Source organism: Hippopotamus amphibius, chromosome 4 (assembly GCF_030028045.1).
Source record: "Hippopotamus amphibius kiboko isolate mHipAmp2 chromosome 4, mHipAmp2.hap2, whole genome shotgun sequence".
NCBI classification, from domain to species: Eukaryota; Metazoa; Chordata; class Mammalia; order Artiodactyla; family Hippopotamidae; genus Hippopotamus; species Hippopotamus amphibius.
In genome coordinates this window covers 36,329,227-36,350,006 of record NC_080189.1, presented here as the reverse complement: position 1 = coordinate 36,350,006, position 20,780 = coordinate 36,329,227, and the positions used below count along the sequence as shown (strand labels likewise).

Below are 20,780 nucleotides of genomic sequence, written 5' to 3'. Positions count from 1 at the left end.
AAATATAATTTACATGCTATAATTTACCCTTTTTAAAGTGTAAAATTCAGTGGCGTTTGGTATATTCACAAAGTTGTACAACCATCACCACTATCTAAATTCAGAATATTTTCACCACTCTACAAAGAAACTCCATACTTATTAGCAGTCACTCTCCATTCTCCCTCTAGCCCCTGGCAACCACTAATTTACTTTTTGTCTCTATGGATTTGCCTAATCTAGGCATTTCATATAAATGAACCCTGCATATGTAGTCTTTGTGATTTCCTTCACTTAGCATAATGTTTTCAAGCTTCATCCATGTTGTAGAAACCTTTTAGGGTTGAATATCATTCCACTATTTGGATAGACTACATTTTGTTTATTCGTTCATTAGTTAATGGACCCTTAGGTTTTTTCCATCTTTTGGCTCTTATGAATAAAGCTGTTATGTACAACTGTTGGTGTGTACATATGTTTTCGTTTCTCTTGGGTATATACCTGGTTGTGGAATTATTGGGTTATATGGCAATTCTGTGTTCAACACTTTCTAGAAGTCTTCTTGACTTCCATTGCTGTGCTCTCCTTACCATTCATTCTTTTTGCCACTTGTTTAGTTATACTCATTAATTAGTCTTCCTTTTGCACTATTTTCTCATCTTCTCTAAACAAAATGTACATAGATATTCTGCAAATTTTGGTCCTGTCTCTTCTTTCTTCATTCTCTTTACCAGCAGCCTAATTATCTCCCTTTGTCTTAACTACCATCTATCTCTTACTTTCGGGAATTTGTTGTCAGCTTGATCACTCTCAACATAGAGCTCAACATTATTAGTAACTACTAAACAAACCTTTGATTGGTTATCCTGCCAACAGGTAAACAGTGTCATCTTCTTTCCAAAGCCTGTGTTTCATAGTCTCATTTCCCCTTTTCCAATAGTGACACAACTATACTTGACCTTTGACTTAAATGTTTGAAGTCATCATTTACCCCCTTCCTAGATTTTACCCTAAACCCAGTTTCTAAATCCTGCCAGTTCTACTTTGACAGTTCCTCTTGTGGTTCTTGTTTTCAACTAAAGTGTTTCTTATTATTCTTATTATCTATCTCTTTTTTTGTTTGTTTTTGTTTTTTTGTTTTTTTTCATCTTTATTGGAGTATAATTGTTGTACAGTATTGTGTGAGTTTCTGATGTACAGCAGAGTGAACCAGCTGTATGTGTACATATATCCCCATATCCCCTCTCTCTTGAGCCTCCCTCCCATCCTCACTATCCCACCCCTTTAGGTCTTCACAAAGCATGGAGTGATCTCCCTGTGCTCTGTAGCAACTTCCCACTAGCTATCTATTTTACACTTGGTAGTGTGTATATGTCAGTGCTACGCTCTCACTACATCCCAGCTTCCCTTTCCCACCCCTCCCCGCCGGGTCTTAAGTCCATTCTCTACATCTGCATCTCTATTTCTGACCTGCCACTAGTTTCATCAGTACCATTTTTCTAGATTCCATATATATGCGTTAGCATACAGTATTTGTTTATTATCTCTTATTTAGGCAGTTACACATACCTTTTAACTGGTCTTTTCTACCTCGTATCTTTCCTCATTCTCTTCATCACTTCTCATCTGCCCTTCATAACATGACTTCAATATTGACCTGGTGCAGACTCATCCCATCATTTCCAGATTCAGCAACATTTGCCCTTACATGTTAAATAATATCATTTCTTTGCCGTTTATTATTTAATTATACTCATTAATTAGCTCCAGCCAACCTTCCCATAAGGTAACACTCCTAAATTAAGCACATGTTCTATCCAAGAGCAATAATTTTTTTTTTACTGTGTATGACCGTACATGTTCTCTGCTTGTATTTAACATGGTCACTTTCTGTCATCTCCAAAAGATGAACTATTTCTCATGTAAGTTCAGCCCAAATATTGTTATATCCCCATAAAGGTTTTATCTGCTCTCCCCAATTGAAAATAATTTCTTCTACCTATGAATTCCTGAAATGCTTTAAAAACATCTTTATGGCCTTTTGACATTACACTACATGTTTCTTATTAGACAGTGAGCTCTTTGATAATGAAAACAATGTCACATCACCCCCTACCTCTGCAGTCATGCAATGCTTATTAGTTCTTTGCTTGGTACATGGGACACACTTGCAAAAAAATTTTTGAATGACAAATAATGTTTGATGTATTTTATTCTTACAAGTATTTTCCTAAATGCTACCTCTTTTGTAATCTTACTTTTAAATTGCAAAGGAAATCCAGAATACAGGATTCAAATAATAGTTTACTTTTAAGTATTATACTATAATTTAGTAGCATGTATTTTCAGTTAATCTCTAATATGCAATTTAAAATTATAACAATATAGCAGTAATGAGTCTTCAATCCATATCCAAACAAAAGATGATATTGGCCTCATAATGAGAAAAAAAAAGTGATGGTATGTGAGAAACACAAAATAAATCAAAAGTACATTTGGAAAAAAATAAAATATTTTATAGCAGAAAGAGAAATAACTGAGAGAATACACATAAACTATTGTAGTTCCTGGAACATCTACCATGGAAAAGAGATGTTGTAAAACTATTAATTTCAATAAAATTAGTTCCAATTCATCTTTACCTTTCATATTTGGGAATTTTTAAGTTGGACAGAATTCCATAATATGTAAACAAGAGTTACATTTAGTATTGCTATAGGTGGTGTTAGTGTTCCTTATGTGTTTTATTAGCAATGTGTTATCATTAGCAGCAGAATAATGGAGGAAATAGAGATATGAATACCACACTACTTGGTTTTATTTACTGCAGCCTGTGGAATGCCAGCTCAGAGGACGAGAATGTGTTCATTCCATTAAACTGAGTGTATGATTCAAGACCTGAAAAAACAAAACCTGTCTTAGCCATTAGTTACCATTAACTCACAGGCTTGTTTTATGCAAGGGTGTCTCAGCTCATCTGGGAGTTTGGAGCCATACTGGAACATACTGAGTAATGGGTTTGGACTTGAACCTTGAGGACTTTGTTAGAACTTCGGAGGATGACTTGTGGATCCATTCCATAACATATTCAATACCTTGATTTTCTCTTCTTTGGATCTACATCATGAATGCTTAGCCGATATAGCCTGACATTTAATTGGTACATAGGATGCTTTACAATTAATTACTCACCCTCATTATAGTGTCATAAAATAAACAATCATAGCCTCTCAGTTTGGCCTCCATAATGGTATGCAATATAAGCATAAGGTATCCACACATTTATTCTTAAACTTTATGTAAAATATACCATAACACAAAAATAAAAATTATTTTAAAAAATATTTTCTAGTAATTAGCATTTTTCTCCCAACAAACAGTCTAATTTTGTATCAGACATGATAAAATGAAAGGTCAAGCGCTACAGAAGCATAATTTCACTCTGATAGATTGCTGTTTGAAAATAGGTTATGACAATTAGATGATTAATTTTCTTCTATTAAATAGCATTATGAGACTTCAGATTACATTTATGAGTATATTCTCTTTAGTGGGGGCATAATGGGAGGAAGACGGAACAGAATAGGAATTTGTATCCTTTGCTGGTGGATCTGAAGTACTGATTATCAGCCACACTTGTGAAAATAATTTAAAAGTGAAATTCTGTTTGAAAACTTATTTGCTTAGTATTGGAAGTAACATTTTAAAGATGTTATGTGTTAAAGGTTAAAATATGTGAGTAGGAGGAGCAAAATTCTGGGTATCCTGCTGGCAAAATTTTTTTGGTTCTGGTTATCTGCAAAGTGTACACCCCTTGTCAGTTTAAGTAGGGAGTGCCTGTGTAAACATTCTTGTTTAGCCTGTTCCACATAATCGTTTCTTGTATCATATTTCTTCTGACCTCGCTATCTGAAACCAATTACAGGAGATCCATTTGGGCTGCATCTATTTTCATAAGAAGCCTAGGCAGCAGTGTTTTTCTCTGAGATGAATATCAACATCAAATATGCTTCTGAGTGCTTTGTTATTTATGTTTCAGAGAGATTTTGTAGCCTTCAGCTCTCAAGAATGTGTCACGCTGTGCTGTTTATACATTGAAGATATTAATGGGCGTAGATGTCATTTTTCATTTTAATGTCTCAAATGCAACAGGCGGATAGGTTAAGCATTCCTATTTTTATGGGGAGAGAGATGAGTGATGTCTGTTTTTTTCCAAAATATACATATATTTACTTTGAAAAAAAAGTTATTTATAAACCTGAGAGTACTTAACATATTTGGTTTCACTGGGTGTTTCTGAGCTATTCTCAAACAACTTTAGTTCTGGTGAAAGTTTTCAGCATTCTTCAAGAAGGAAAAAAAGTATTGATCTGGCAGGTTACAAAGTTTTTTCACTCTTAGTTCTCATAATCACCCACTCATGAGAATTACTCTTTGTTTAAGAGGTTCCTAGCTAACATAAAGTTACTACTTGTTTAGAAGGGTTATATGCTTCAACTTTGCTTCACAAAATTTTTGTTTGTTTGAAGTTACATAGCAACTATTAGGAATGATATTTGCAATAAATATTTTATAGCAAAATGCACTGAATTCTGGAAAACATGTACATTCCCACATCTCTGCAGCATAACAAAAAGTATACCTTTATTTTAAAGATTTGTATTCATCTTTTCAAAATATTTTAATTTAATCTGATTCTAATTTTTAAAGTGTTCCTGTCTTAATTTTCTTTAGCTTTACTAAAGTTAGATAACTTCATTAAGTGAAGTGCACCCCTAATTCAAAACAAATGTGTTTTTGGAAACTAGATATGGCTTGGCTGTCTTAGAAGCCTTTCTGGTTATTCATTTGCATCAGGCTCAACCATTATTAAAGGAGATTTTGCAAACATCTTTTGCCTTTTGTTCTAAATTAGTTTTTTGTTTGTTTGTTTTGGTTTGGTTTTGGCTTTTTGTGGGTTTCTTTTTGTTTGATTTTTGTTTTGCAGATGGTGATTATATAAATACATAAATTGCTCATAGAACTTTATGAATAGACCTCTTCTATTTACCAATTGAAGTGGCCAAGCAGTTTTCAAATTAATATTTTATATAATCTGACACCTAACACCTTATATTGATGGCAGTATTTTATCTCATAATCTTTCATCATTTGAGTAGCTACAATAATAAATTACAAAGATGAACTAAATGTCTCTGAGCATTTGTTTATTGACATTCAGTCCTAAAATGTTATCCAGAATACTGGAAATAAAAGTGTCATGTGATGCCTGCAGTTAGAATGCAAACTGCCAAAGATTTCTGCTTGTGAGTTTTAAATCATTCCTGATCTCTTGGAATTATTTTTTGTCCTCCCATCTTTTATGTTTATTGTAGCAATCTCTACTGCTACTAAAAGAACGCTGGTATAGGCAAGTAGTTCTTTTTCATAAGAGTTTGTAGTGAAAGATGATTTTTTTGCTATTTGCTATCATGACTTTTAAATTGGTATACATTTTTTCTAGTGATATTTTCATGAGCTGCATTTTTTCTGATGTGTTTCTACAGGCACTAGGTGTTACATATTCCATTGGGTTACATGTTTGGGTTGAATTGAATGAATACAGTGCAGGGTGGTGAAGAAGATAGGGTTCTAGGTTTGGGAGACAAGAGCCTTAGCTTTTGACCAGACTTTGCTACTGCTTTGTGACTTTAGTTATTGTAGCATTGGTTTTTCAGTTACCTGTCTACAAAATGTGAAAGGTAGGCTAATCAATTTCTAAAGTTTAGTCCAGTTTTAGAATTCTTAACTAATTTTACTAGTAAAAACTGGTCAGATGATCAGAATTTTACAAGAGATTAGGGCTCCATCAGGTATTGGTAGAGTATGTAATGAAATCAAAGTCAAGGATGGTGGGAACACTTAGCCCTAAAAACAATATATATTCTTTGATAGTTCTATTCAAACACAAATTCAAATTGTGAAAAGATTATATTGAAGTTTCCCTTTTTAAGTTCTGATAAATAGATATGCTCTCTTTACAGGTAAAAAATAATTTATTATGGTACCAGAGCTCTCCTTTACTTACTGTTCTTTACCAGAGTTTTACTCATTGCCTCTAATGGGACCTCTGACGACAGTGTGGTGACGAAAGTGTGGCACACTGGAATGCATGCTTGCCTGGAAGCCAGGAGGCCCTAAACAAAGCACCTGATTACTCTAGGCCTCATTTTTCTCGTTTGCTAGAATGAGGGTGTCAGATTGGATGATTTCTAAGATTGTTTTTAGTCCTAGTCATTCATGATTCCAGGATTATAAACTGTGTTCACCAGAAGTCTTTAAGAATAATAAACAACTATAGAATTAAATATAAACTATATAAGCATGTATATATATATATATATATATATATATATATATATATATGTACACACACACAAAGTAAACTAACGAATTCAAAGGGAAAAAAAATTCTATGAAAAAAATTAGGCAAACTTTGTGCAGCTTTTGGCATCAAAGGGGAAAATAGTTGATTTTTTTGATTTTGAGAATTTCACATAGACACAGCCTAACTTGGACTATAGTAATTTCTATTTGAAAAAAAGTCACTCGTCATTATTTTATAAGTTGCCATTTTAAGAAAAAAAAGAAAATTATTATTATTATTTAGGATATCAAGTGAAAATTTTTAAACTGAATTTTGTGATAATAAAATATTTATGGAATTTTTTCTTGGTCTTTTTTTTCCAACAGAATTTTATAATAAAATTGCCTGAGTTTACTGGAATGTGTCATCCTTAGAAACATTTAGGCTGACTTGTAATTACTTGAAATTTTTAAAAAACAAAAGAAGATTGTTGTAAATGAGTGTGTCTCCAAATGTAAAAAGTATCTTTGACAAACTCTGCCAGATCCTGCTATGGGAAGACAAATCAATGTTGTTAGGAGATGTGCTAGGGCATTCAGTTTGTTTACTTTGGTTTCTATGTCTGCCTGCCTTCTCAGAAAACTTGCTCGGAGGCAGACTGTAGCAGCCCTCTCTCTGTCTTTTCATAATTGATCAGGGGATGACTGCCTTCCCTGAGGGTTAAGACGTGGCAACTTTTTCTGTTTGCTCAGCATCTCAATGCAGTAGTTCAAACATTGTTCACACCAGCTGGCAGTGTAATGCCATATGCACATCTTGTCAAAGCAACTGTTGTCATGGATACTAGAAACTCTCTTAAACACCAGATCATTGATTCCAATCAAAATTGTACTTTTTATCAGCTTAGAATCTTAATTATTGTAGAATATTGATCTAAGATATTTTTCCCATCATGAAAAATTTACCTTGTATTCTAAAAGTGAATAACAAAGTAGAGCAATGATTTATTTTAGTTCTATGTGATGAAAAATTTCATCATTAGTGTTCATTGAACTCAGTTGTTGAGAAAAACAATGAGTTTATAAAGTAGAGGCTCTCAAAAAGTTTTTTTAGTTTATACTGCTACCTTTAAAATGTCTCAATATGTATTTTTATGGCATTGGTTTTTATATGATAAGTTTATATAGTCCACTCACCAAACTGTCCCTCTTCTAGTAAATGAAATGAAATGCTTACATTAATTTCTTATGTTAAGTTTTATTTTCCTGAGCGGAACAGAAAACATAAAAATAAATGAAAACATCTTCTGTTTTGATTGGTATTCTGTCACACATAGAAACAAACCTGATTGGTTGAGTGGTAATTTCTTTGTTCTCTGATTTTGTTAAGAATGCAAATGAAAACCACTCAATTTTATTTGACATTAAAACTGCACTTTATTTTGTCAAAGGAGAGGTTTCCCCTTGAATTGTGAGTACAAAAAAGTGTTTTTAATCTTTAGTGAAAATCCTTATTAATTCACTTTCAAGATAATCTGATGTTGATTTGTCAAATTTAATTACAGCTTCCGGTAACACTTGAAGTCTACTGCTTTTGCTTCAAAATTGTAATATGAAAATGCAAATTGAATGATAATTTAAAAGGGAGTGGGCATTTTAGTTGAACACTCAAAGACAAGTTCCTTGTGGAAATGAGGTTATTGATGCAGTTTATGATTTTTTCTTCTTTAAGCGCTTTAAACAAATTAACTTTATTTTCTGCAGGATTATGTGCATCTCTGTTATTTTAAGTAAAGTTGTGTATATGTGTGTTATATGCATTTTTTTCACATTATAAGAAAAGGAATATTTAATGATTTTCTCTAGAAAGGAGGATGTGGGGTGGGATTCTCATATGTTAAAGCCTATTACTATCAACCAAGGAATAACTGATAATTTACCTTTCAACAAAATATTTAGATATTGCTCACTTTTCACTTCTAGGCTCTCCAAGCAGCAAGACAACTTCTCTTACAGCAGCAAGCAAGTGGATTGAAATCTCCTAAGAGCAGTGATAAACAGAGACCACTGCAGGTTAGTAAAGCACTCCTATCCTTGGGGTCTTACTTTAAAAGATGCTTGTAATGATAACAGACTTGCAGACCCAGTTGTATACATACAGAAAATTATTACATCGGCATATATAAGTAATTTTAATTCAGAAAGAGAACTAATTTTATCTTCTTGAAAGAGAAAAAATGATATTCTATTAGCATAGATTTCAAAAGTTTACAAGGTCACTTATTGGACAGATTATGTAGCGACAACATTTGGTATACATAGACATTAAGAGTTTTGTATAAAACTCCCTTGTGGGATTTTAATGAAATTTTATTCACAAACAGGTTAAAATGTGAAATTTCTTCCTTATAAGCAAAGTCATAGTACAATGGTAGGGAAGGAAACAAAGCAGTCGTAGACAACCCTTTTGCAGTTGTATCCAAGTGACAAATGCAGAAAACCTCCAGGGTTGCCAAAAAAACTGTTTGAGTTTGCCAAGGAGTTATTGCTGTTGCTACAGTTATGAAAACACATTCTGGAGTTTGTTGTCCTTATTCACTGTGTTTGTCCTGTGAAACTGATAGTATGTATGTCTTTTAAAGTAACTTTGCTTTACCCAAATATATAGGACATTAGGGGGAAGAAACATCTTTAGAGGGTATTTTTTAAATGTTTGGAAGGTAGAATCTGGAATTGCATAAAACATTATTCAAAATGTTTATGAGTTCTGTTGAAAGATAAACAGTGCTTTTTTTTTTTTGAATCATGTGTTATATACACGTCTAATAAGGCAAGCTTAGTTTTTTTAAAAAGTCAGCATCTTTCTTATTGCTTTATTTTAACAAAACAATCTTGAAAAAAAAATTTTTATGGCCTGGCTGTCTGTTTTCATTTTCAGGTGTACTCTCAGATGCTAGTAACTAAAAGTCTTACATGGTGCCCTACTGAAGCTTAGTTTGTGTAACAGAATTATTGGCTACTGACCTACACAATCCAGAAGCTACTTCTTACCTAAAAGCTGAAATAAATTCATCGTCCCTAGGCAAATTTGAGATGAAAATATGTCTTTTGAGGAACAAACCCATTTTTGTGGGGTGGATGGGAAGTAAAAGGGGTTCTGGGGATAGGGGATGTGACATACCAATGTCTGCCATGATTGCAAATGAAAGTTATAGTGAATCAGCCTAAGTTTAAGATTGATTTTAATTTTTTTCTCTTTTAAAATACATTTCTCATTCCTTTGTTTTGGGTTTTTTGTTTTTTTTTGGGTTTTTTTTCTTTTTTCTTTTTTAAGTTCTTTATTGGAATATAATTGCTTTACACTCTTGTACCAGTTTTTGAGGTACACCAAAGTCAATCAGCTGCATTTATACACATATCCCCATATCCCCTCCCTCCTGAGACTCCCCCCCACCCTCCCCGTCCCGGCCCTCTAAAGCATCACCCATCATCGAGTTGATCTCCCTTTGTTATACAGCAACTTCCCACTGGCTATCTATTTTACAGTTGGTAGTATATATATGTCTATGCTACTCTCTCACTTCCTCCCAGCTTCCCCTTCTTTTGTTTTAACTAAGCAGTAATTCTGTAGTGACAAACTTTCCTCACTGTCATATCCCTCCTCAAGTAGTAGCAGTGATTAGTGTATTTCCCTTGAGTTATCTGATTCCATGAGAGCCTCTCCATACATTTACATGACAGAGAGGAATTTACATAGAAGTCACAGAAGATAGCAAATGAAATGTTTATCCTCATTATGGCTTCAGACTGGGAATTTTGCTTTCTCGTTGGTGTAGCAAAAGAGATTTAGATGCTAGCAGCGTAAGCCAAAGGTAGGGAAGAGTTTATTGTTTCAAATATCTGAAAAACACTGTATATTGTCCTAATTCTATTTTTATCATATCTCTTGACAAAATAGACGAAATAGTAAGTTGTTCCTCTCCAAAGCTAAGTCCAGTAGGAGTTTCTTTATTGCTGGTTACTAGGGTATCTCTGGAAAGAATGGCTGGGCTTTAATTTTTCTGCTTTCTTTTTTGTTGTTGTTGTATTGGAAGGCAAAATGTGATACTTTAAAAAATATACACAATTTTTCTTGGAAAACATACACACATATAATATGGAAATATTAATGACTTTAAAAAAAGAAAATGTTGCTCATGTACCAAATGTTGTTTAAATAAAATTTTGAACAGAACTCCTCAATTTTATTTTATCACCAAAGGGTGATTAATAGTATTATAAATACCGTTTAACAATTTCAGTTGCTAATCATTACCACAAACTTTCATTGCGTCACTTATACTTAGTGTTTTGTGATTCTTACTATTATAAATACATATCCATTGTACATATTATAAAATTGTAGTATTATATTATTACTTTGTAATTTTAATGGGATCTCATGCCAAAATGTGATAGGAATGAAAAGTTGATTGGTTTTCATGAATAAGAATTTAGAAATAATGAAGACTTACTTGTTCACCAGAATATACACTGCAATTAATATGAGTCTACAATTTTAGTATTTCATAGTATTTGATAAGCTTAACAACTGGAAACATGCTGGGATTGTATTAAAAATCTAATAAAAAGCTGAGAGCATTTTATACTAGCTTACACATGTTTTCAAAGGAGGAAATTAGGTAATGCTTATCTTTGCATCTGCAAATACTATTTAACATGAGTTGCACTATTTGCCACTTACGTTAAAGAAAAGGGTAGAATATTTTTGTTAAAAATTTTAACCATTTAATATGAAAGTAACACTTTAAAACTTCTGATTCTCTCACAGTTGACTTCTTTTTCTACTCACCTAACAGTTTAACCAACCTTTGATATTAGAGTTGGTGTAGATTATATTTTAGAATTAAAAAAGATAGTTGAAAATGTTTCAAAAGCTGTACCTGCAAGGCGAAGTATTTGGTGTTAATAATAGATCATGGTGGCTTGTACTTTATCAGGCGTAACATATTTTTAGAAGACCGAAAGAGATATGTGGTTTTTGTTTTAAAATATAGTTTTGATGGAGAACTATTTTATAACATTTGAAAGAAAATACAGGTTGTTTTTTTTTTAAATCTGTTTTAATGGCTCAAGTCACAAGAACAATATTTGGTTGTTTTGTTATATTCAACTGAATTTCTTTTAAATGTTTGAAAGTGGTGGCCAGATTTGAAGTGTGACATGGTAGAGAGAATATTTCTAGCAGACTGGTATTTATCTACTATTACTTTTTCATTTACACTTTTTCAGGTTTTTGTACTACAGATGGCATAGATATTAGCATATCTAATACAAAATGGAAAGAAGAAAATCACGTCTGACAAGTTTGAGTATCAATTGTAGTAGTGATTTCACTTTCATGTATAGATATCTGAATATATGTATTTGAAACGTTTACATATTCTATTCGTTACATGAAACCAATTGAATAGGTCCAATCAGTAGGTACATTGAATAATGACATATTGATGAATAATATATAAAGATTGTGATGCAAATAGGAGCTGATATTAACCTAAGGATTACCAGATGTTTCTTCTTTATGTTCTTACTGTGTATCCCAGGAAAACATAACCTAATAATAACAGCTGAAGACAGCCTCTCATTTTAATTTGTTTTATTTATCTGTATCTACTCCTAGCACTTCTGGACTTGATGTACCCATGTTGTTCCATAATGAGAAAAGTTAGCCAAAGAGAATATGAGATGCTTTCAATTTCATGAAACTAATTTCCGGATTATTAAAAAGAGTAAATTCACACACACACATACGTGCGCGCACACACACAAACACATTTGCATATACACACATGCACACTTCCATAATCTGTAACTTAAAAAATTTTTGTGAAATATATTATCAATTTTCTAGCCTATGACAAATCTACTTAATTTAGTTTAGGTGTGAAAATTGGTCGCATTATTGTTCTTGTTACATTTACAGCCATGAGACAGACTTGTGGTTCTTCAACAGCTGTGCAGAGCAGAGACGTAAATTTAAGGTAAATGCCGTTGCTTTGCTATCTTAGATGAATATTAGTATATAGCATTGTAATCACTTCCTTCGTTGTAGGTTAATATTTATATTATATAAGATTCTCTTTTTCAATAGGTAATTAAATTTTTTTTTAATAATTCTCTGTTAAATAGTTCAAGAATGGACTAGTAAAAAGCAAAAGTGAATTAAACCCAGGGGTCTTATTCTGACTCTGCCACAAACTAGTTATATAAGTTTGAGGAAGTCACTCAACATCTTTAAAAGAAAGACATTGGGCTATGTGACGGACAAGATATAATATTCAGTGGTTTAAAATTTATTTCACTTTTTTTTAAACTAATATTTCAGGAAAAGCTGTATCTTATTGGATATTAGCTTGTGCGTTAAGGATTATGTTTGTCTATTTGTTTGTTTGTTTTCAGTTACAAAGCACTTTAATACCATACCATAGCCAAAAATAATGCTTTGGAATCAAAGTATCAAATCCCATATGTATGAAAATCATGGTGCAAGTATCATTTTATATAACATCTAAGGAAGCTTTGTTTAATGCCTTGAAATAATTTTATAAGTTGCTTTTGGGAAGAATCTAAGCTGCACAAGAAGTTATTTTACCATGTATTTACTTAATAAACTACATTAAAATATGTTGTGATATAATAAAATTTAACAAATTTCTACCATCCTCTATTTCACTCCAAATTGTTAAAACTAGCATTGGCCAACAAAACCAGAAATTCTGTAGTAAACTAATCAGCATTTCTAAAATTTCATATTCCAGGGGAAAAAAATCAAAAATAAAATATAAAATGTATAAATAATGAAATATTTATCCTGGGGTGAAATACTAACTCTGTGGGTTATAGAGTTGGACACTGATAAATATATTTTAGGAAGTTATTAAAGTCCATTCATGTAGTGGTAAAGAATGAAATTGAATATTTCCTTTTCAACATTAACTTCTGATTTCTAGTTATAAGAATTAGAGAGACGCTAAAACACATTTTGTTCCAATACTGAGAGCAACATAAGCAAAAAATCTGAAATATGGGTTTGAGTAGGGCAATCTACTGTAATGCAGAAAACTTAGAAAGATTTTTAAAAGCTGTTTTTTGCTATGTTTACTTTCTGTATATCAAAAAAATAAGTAGTACTACATTTTTATATCATAAACTTTAAAAAGTTTAGTTTAAAAACTACTACTAAGGACAGACTATGCCTTGTGTGGTCCTGATTTTCCCATTCCAGTAAAGAACACTTCTTAAAAGGCAGCGTGAAATAGACAGTCTTGTAAGAATGTTATAGAATAAAATCATTCTTAAAATAGTGTGATGTTGCCACCTATAGCCAGACGCACAAGGCTGACACCCTGTGGAGGAGGGCCTGGGACATCCCATCTATGGTTGCTAAGTGCGCTTGTGTGGAAAACTTGCGAATGATCTGCTCATGGCATGCAGAACAAAGAACGTGTGTTTTGGGGTCTGAAGCCTATCTTTGCCCTCAATTAGTAGGACTTTGGGTAGAGTGACTTGATCTCTTGAAGCCTGTTTCCTTATCTCTGAAATAGGAATAAGGATACTGACCTTGCAAGATTGTTGTGAAGACTAAAAAGAATACTATATAAAGTAACCAGCATAAATCCTTGCACTTATAATGAATTAATAAATAATTTCTACTACACTCAGCTCCAGGAAATTTATATTTAATCCAAGGTTAAGATAAATATTCTATAATATGTTACCTTTTACTTGGTCATAATTGCCACAATTCACTATTCACTATGATATGGAGTGTGCTTAATTTATGAGAGGGCAACAGTGTTTTAGATACTACTAGAGTATGTCCCCCTGCTATAGGCCCCCGCAACATGTATATGTCACACTTGCCACATATAAACTTATATTTTAAGTTTGTCTTCCCTACTAGACTGTGAGCTCTATGACAGCAGGGATCATGCGTGTCCTACTCATCTCCAGTGCCTAACACAATGCCTAGTGAATAATAGAGCTTAATAAATTCCTGCCGTAACAATGATTGAGGAGGAGATTGTGCCAAGTGGAGAGTGGGAGGAGGTTGGAGAAGGTAAAAGCCTCATTCGTTCAGTGAAAACTGAGGATTGTGTGAAAAGACCTCAGGGACTTATGATTTGGTTGAGGAGGTAGTAAGACTTGCACACAAATATCAGGCCACAGTGGATGTGCTTTGGGAATCAAAAACGCAGAAAGTGCTGTAAGTATTTTATCTTATTTTATGGAGTATAGTTGACTTACAATATCCTATTAGTTTCAGGTGTGCAAGATAGTGATTTGATTTTTTTATAGATTATACACCATACAAAGTTGTTATAAATTATTGACAGTATTCCCTGTGCTGTGCATTATATCCTTGTAACTTATTTTATAACTGATGGTTTGTATCTCTTAATCCCATTCACCTACTTTACCCCTCATCCTACCCCTCTCCCCTCTGGTAACCACTAGTTTGTTCTCTGTTATCTGTGAGTCTGTTTCTGTTTTGTTATATTTGTTTATTTGTTTTGTTTTTTAGATTCCACATAGAAGTGACAATATATAGTACTTGTCTTTCTCTGTCTGACTTATTTTGCTAAGCATAATACCCTCCAGGTCCATCCATGTTGTCATAAATGGCAAGATTTTATTCTTTTTATGGCTGATATAGTCACAATGATATTTCATTCTTGATCCATTCATCTTTTGATGGACATTTAGGTTGTTTCCATAGCTTGGGTATTATAAATAATGCTGCTATGAACATTGGGGTACATACATCCTTTGGAATTCACAGTTGTTGGTTTTTTGGGTTTTTTTTTTTTTTTTTTTGATAAATACCCAGGAATGGAATTGCTGAATTGTATGGTAGTCCTATTTTTAATTTTCTGAGGAGCCTCCATACTGTTTTCCGTAGCAGCTGCACTGATTTACATTCCCACTGACAGTGTATGAGGGTTGCCTTTTCTCCACATCCTCGCCAACACTTATTATTTCTTGTCTTTTTGATAATAGCCATTCTGACAGTATAAGATGGTATCTCATTGTGATTTTGATTTTCATTTCCCTGATGATTAGTGAAGTTTTGGCTATAAGCATTTTGAAAAGAAATTTATTCAGGCTCAAGTGATCGGGGAAGGCTTTGTGGAGAGGTAGCATTTATGTTAGACTTAAAGGGAATTTGTAGATAGAGAAAGTATAGGACACTCTTTGATGGAGAAATTTTCCAAAGATGTCATCAAAGATGTAGAGATGGGAAACTGTGAGGTCTGATTAGGTAAAAGTAAGCAGTTTGTTTTGACCAGCATAGAGATGTCATACTAAAGGAATAGTGAATGGATTGGAGGGCTAGAAATATACATTGCCAGTTGTATACGGCCTGAAATGTCAAGCTAATGAGTCTGTACTTTATTGTTTAGGCAGCAGAGGTTGTTAAAGTTTTTTGATAAGGAAGTGATATAATGAAAGCAATGTATTATGGAGATCGAGTCAACAGTAGTGCATCTGGAGGATGTTTTGGGGGAAGGGAGTTGTGAGAGATCTAGAATAAGGTAATCTTTAAAAAATTATTGAGGCTGGCATATCATGTATTGAGCTTTAGAAATGTTGAGTTTGAGGTGATGGCATGAAAGTAAGTTAAAATAGCAAGCTTTTAGAAAATTAGAAAGAGTTTGGCAGAGAGCTCAGAGTTAGAGACGAATATTTGTGAAATAATCCAGAAATGATAGATGAATCCATAGAAGTGGAGGAGAGTTCTGCAAAAGATAATCTACAAAGAAGAGCTCACTAACATCCACAGTTTTTAAAGCAAGAGGAAAAAGAAGCAGAAGAAAGTAAAGAGGGGGAAAGAGGAGTCAAATCAGCTTCTACTCTATTGAATAAGGTCAAGGAAAGGGAGAGTTTTTAGAACGTGGAGCTTGTCAACCACATCAAACAGTGACCATGAGGATGAGCATTTTCATACATGCAGTGTTGATCTAACCCTCCTCTTTTTTTAATAATTTGCTTGAAACTCAAGATCTGCAATACTAATGTTATCAGTAATGAATGGAAAAACCTTACTTTAATATATATGTTAAATAGAAAATAGATAATTAATAAATGTAGTTTTACTTCTCTGATTTCTGTTTCTAATCATATAAGCAAATATATATTGCATATATAATACTGAGTTCCCATAAATTAAATCTGGGTGAAAACTGCTTTCTAGGAGGTCACAGTTTCTCTTTTCTTAGCTACCCATGCACCTGCCTCTTTCTGTAATCCATTAGGATTTTAAGTATATATTCCCTTGACTTCTCTATCTTAACTAAAGTAAGAGGAAGAAAGAAATAGAACATTAATATTGTTAAGGGAGCTCTCCATAGGATTTAAGACTTAGGCTGCGAATTTTACCTTAAGATGTTTGAAGGTGTTGTACAAGCTAAATTGAATGACAAAGTGAAGAACAGTGTCAGGACATGATTAAAGACAAAAAGTGAAATTATTTTGAAATTCACTTACATTTAAGATTCATTGTGTTTCCTCTGTGAATTCTAGTGATATCTATAATCCTGCATTCTCCATTTCTACTTGGTTTTCCTAAAATTTCTCTGCTACCTTCACCTTTTCCACTGTAGTTTTTCTTCCTTTGCTATTCCATTCTTTCCTCTCATCATATGATCTTGTCCATTTTACTTAATCTCTGTCCCTTCAGTTCCCATATTGAGGAAAGAATAACTTGAAATGCCTTAATTATTTAATTCTATCTTGAACCTAAAAGGTATTCTAGCATATCATTTTACTAACAAAATAGTAAAACTGTGTGACTTCTTAAAATGCAGTATCCAATATTTTGGTTCTTATCTTGCCCCAAGAATAGTTTCTTTTATGCTATTTTAAATTGTAGTTTTAGAATGAAAGCAGCTTTACCCTTGAATATCTCAGATACTTAGGAGGACCTGAAGAATTTCATGTAGTGCTAGAAATTTCCTGTTACTGATGACATTTATAGGTGCCTCTTTCAAAGTCAGTCATCAGAATGATTTTATTCTTCCTTAAATTCTTTTGCCAGATTTCCCAGAAAATTCATTAAGAAATTCAAACTAGAATTGCTTAGGATGGTTGTATTAAATGGCCAGTTTTTCTAAACAGATCTTAGGGTGTGCTGATCATGATTATTTTAATAACAGAATTTGGAAGCACAGCATTTGAAATGACCAAACAAAAGTGTAATGAATTTTCTTTCAAAAATATTTAAGTCACCCTACCTTAATATGAAAAGCATATAAACTCATTATAAGAGTCTAACATGATTTTTATGTTAAATTATGGTTGGTCACTAAGTAACTTTTCCCAAAGGCACTTAATAAATGTTAATAAATTGCTATAGTGTAGTAGGTTTTCTAAGATGAAAATTATGTTCTCTGATTAGAGGAGGATGAAACCACTCATGAGAACTAATTATAATAGACCCTTGACATTCACAAGGTATGCAGCCTGAGATCTTCATGAACCCTCAAACTGAAGAAATTTCCAGTTCAAAAACATGAGAGGTCTGTGCAATCTTTCTTCCAAAGACCGTCCTTGTTCTGAATCAAGCTACCATTGTCACATGCAGAGTGTAACACAAGTTAACTTTCCAACTTTCAGTAAAATTTACCTCTTGATTAATGTCAATTTTTTATAATTAAGCATTTTTTTTTCACATCACAGGTTTTTCTACATCAATGAGAACAGGTAGAGAACAGCAAAGCTATATTTATGATGGAAGAAACCATAGGAGTGGAGGAGTTAATGTGTGAGAGGAATCAGCTATCTAAAGACTAGATAAGCCCCCAGCATGCTTCATTTAGTTTCATGGCTTGACAAATTCCACAGGTGTGTTGTCTTGGAACTTTGAAGTAATTAGAAAATAATCAGACCAATCCTTAACATCTGTGAATTTTAAGCTCTTGCAGCCTAGCATCAATGAGGAAAATCTAAAGTGAACAAACAAGTTCCCCCTGCTTCCTCTGATGATATTTTATTTGAGGAATTGAGAGAGGCACTCAATATCAATATTTTCATCATTCTTACTTGTAGATATCCAATGACATCAGTAGATAACCTGGGGTACTCCTTCAGAATAAAAGTTGTTGCTTGGCACATTTTTGAAAGACATGGGGGAAGGCTGTGTCGGGTATGAAGAGACCTCATAGAAGTTCAGTAATGAGTGGAGGCTATATTTTAGTAACCATTGATTGTTGACTGGTTCGACCTAGGCATTCTGAGCTTGGCATTTTATCCCTCAAATTAGGGAGCCTCTGTTTAGATTCAGTTCACAGTCTAAGGTCTTGAATCACATCCAGCTTTGCTAAAAGTATTTGGTTGTGCTTTAAAAAGAAAGGATTTGTTTGATGATGCCGATCTTTACAGTTTTATCATCATAGACATAAAACCTATAGGACCTAGTAGTTAAGCATTTTGATAACACAAAACAGACAATTCCTTTACACAGTATATAAATTCTTACACTTCTAATGCTAACACTTGCATTGCTGTAAAAGCTGCCACCTTGATATCTTCTACTGCTGGTGCTACTGCACATTCTCAAGTGACAAACCAAGGAACACATGGAACATTAAGATGTGCTGACATAAGGAAAATTTGTCGTCTCACAGGAAAACTGGATTAAATTCTTCAATAAAATATCCTTGTAAAAACAAACGAAAAAACTCAAAGGAGAAAATCATTCTCTCTATTCCACCTTCTTCCCGTAGAACCAAGCATGTAATAGACATTTAAAGTATTCAATAGTGATTAAAATACGTTTAGAGTTCTGGTTTCTCAAAAATGTGGGCATCATTTAAAGTTTTTCTTTTATTCTAGGAGAATTTATTTCCCTTAATCAATAACCATCGCCACCCCCCCTACATAGTCTTAGAGTTCACTTAGGCTAATAATAGTTTTTAAATCTAAGAAATTACTTGAAAATCTTTTAAACATGGAGAATCTTGGGTTCTTCCAAGAACGATGAGTTAAAATTTGAGGTGATGGAATCTTAGAAAATCAAAATATTTTAAACTCTACTAGGAGATTCTAGTGCAGCTGGTCTACAGAGTAGTATGTAGGAACCCTGCAACTCTTCTGCAACAGGAAAGTGGTTCCCCATAATAAAAAGTACGGAGTCTAAACTGTTATTGATATACTGTCGTTTTTCCTCTCAGGGACTCAGTTTTCCAGCCTACACAATGAAACATCTGTGAACTAGTGATATCTCAGTTTCCTTCCAGATTCAACAGTCTTTTAATCTCAGTCCTGTGTTTTGTTTTGTTTTGTTTTGTTTGTTTTTTATATATATCTTTAAATCTGAGCTAACTAAAAAGGTCCCTGCGTGGGTTTCTTGAGATACCTCTCTCTGTTCATTCTTTCCAGGGGCATTTCCAACAATATTGTGAGAATTTTATTTTTGCTATCCTTAGTTCTCGTGTAAAATTATAAGATCTTACCTTCAACTTTTTGAAAAATAATACTTGCTTTCTGAAGTCCTCAGTATATATCCACTATACCCAGTTGGCCTCCCTTTAGTATTAGAAACCTTAAGGAAAAAAACTCATTGTCCTCAAAGACAGCTGTCTGGAGCAGTGGTCCTCATGCTGATCTCATTGTCCACCACCCACTTTTTACATATTATATGACCAGCAATGTCAAACTACTTATGGTTCCTCCAGAATTGCTTTATGTCTCCATGCAGGTGACCTTGCCCTTCTCTTTTGTCCATATGCCCTTCTCTGCCTTTCCATCTGGAAAACTTCTGTGAAGCTTTTAAATCATTATTTTCAGGTACTCTATGAAGCCCCTTTGAAACCCTCACCTGCCACACACACACAGTGTAGAACTTATTATTCCTATCTATATATTATTTCTGTGTTTTATGTATACTTCTGTTTTTTGCATGTATCACACTGAATCATATTTACTATAAGTTCCTTGAAAGCCAGGACTATCTCATTCATCTTCACATTTCCAGTGTCTGGTACATAGTATGTTTTGCATAAATGTGTGGAGTCCATAGACCAGTGCTAGTCTATAATCCTATCAAGTTCCCCCTTTCTCCTAGGCTCCAGATTTGTTTCTTCAGTTGCCTCCTGGGGCATCTCAACCCAGATCAACTTGTCTCAAGCTGAAATTATCTCTCTCCCCCCACACATATCCAATGTTTTTGTCAACTTTTCCTAATTCTGTTCTACAGTCTCCAGCTATAAACCTGTCTAATTAGATTGGGCCTTATTCCTCTGCCTTAATGTGAAAATCACTCTGTTTTCAACCTCTCAGCATGGCACAAGGGTTATAAATTATCATACACTTGTTACTTTATAACCATGATTTAATTCTCACAGCTTACTGAACATGCTATTTATTCATTTATTCATTCATTCACAAATGTT

At 33.4% G+C, this 20,780-nt stretch overlaps 1 protein-coding gene across 14 annotated transcripts in view; it reads left to right on the top strand.

The window, feature by feature from the left end:
- The window catches only part of FOXP2 (forkhead box P2), a 554,125-nt gene that overhangs the window by 395,453 nt on the left and 137,892 nt on the right, over nucleotides 1-20,780 (top strand). For 11 of the 14 annotated variants that reach the window (XM_057730884.1, XM_057730882.1, XM_057730887.1 and 8 more), the window contains one exon: nucleotides 8,308-8,397. In XM_057730884.1, the coding sequence (XP_057586867.1) occupies nucleotides 8,308-8,397 (90 nt within the window). Of the gene's footprint in view, nucleotides 1-8,307; nucleotides 8,398-12,310; nucleotides 12,369-20,780 lie in introns of those variants that run through there. The other 3 variants (XM_057730895.1, XM_057730894.1, XM_057730893.1) reach the window with 3 other exon arrangements.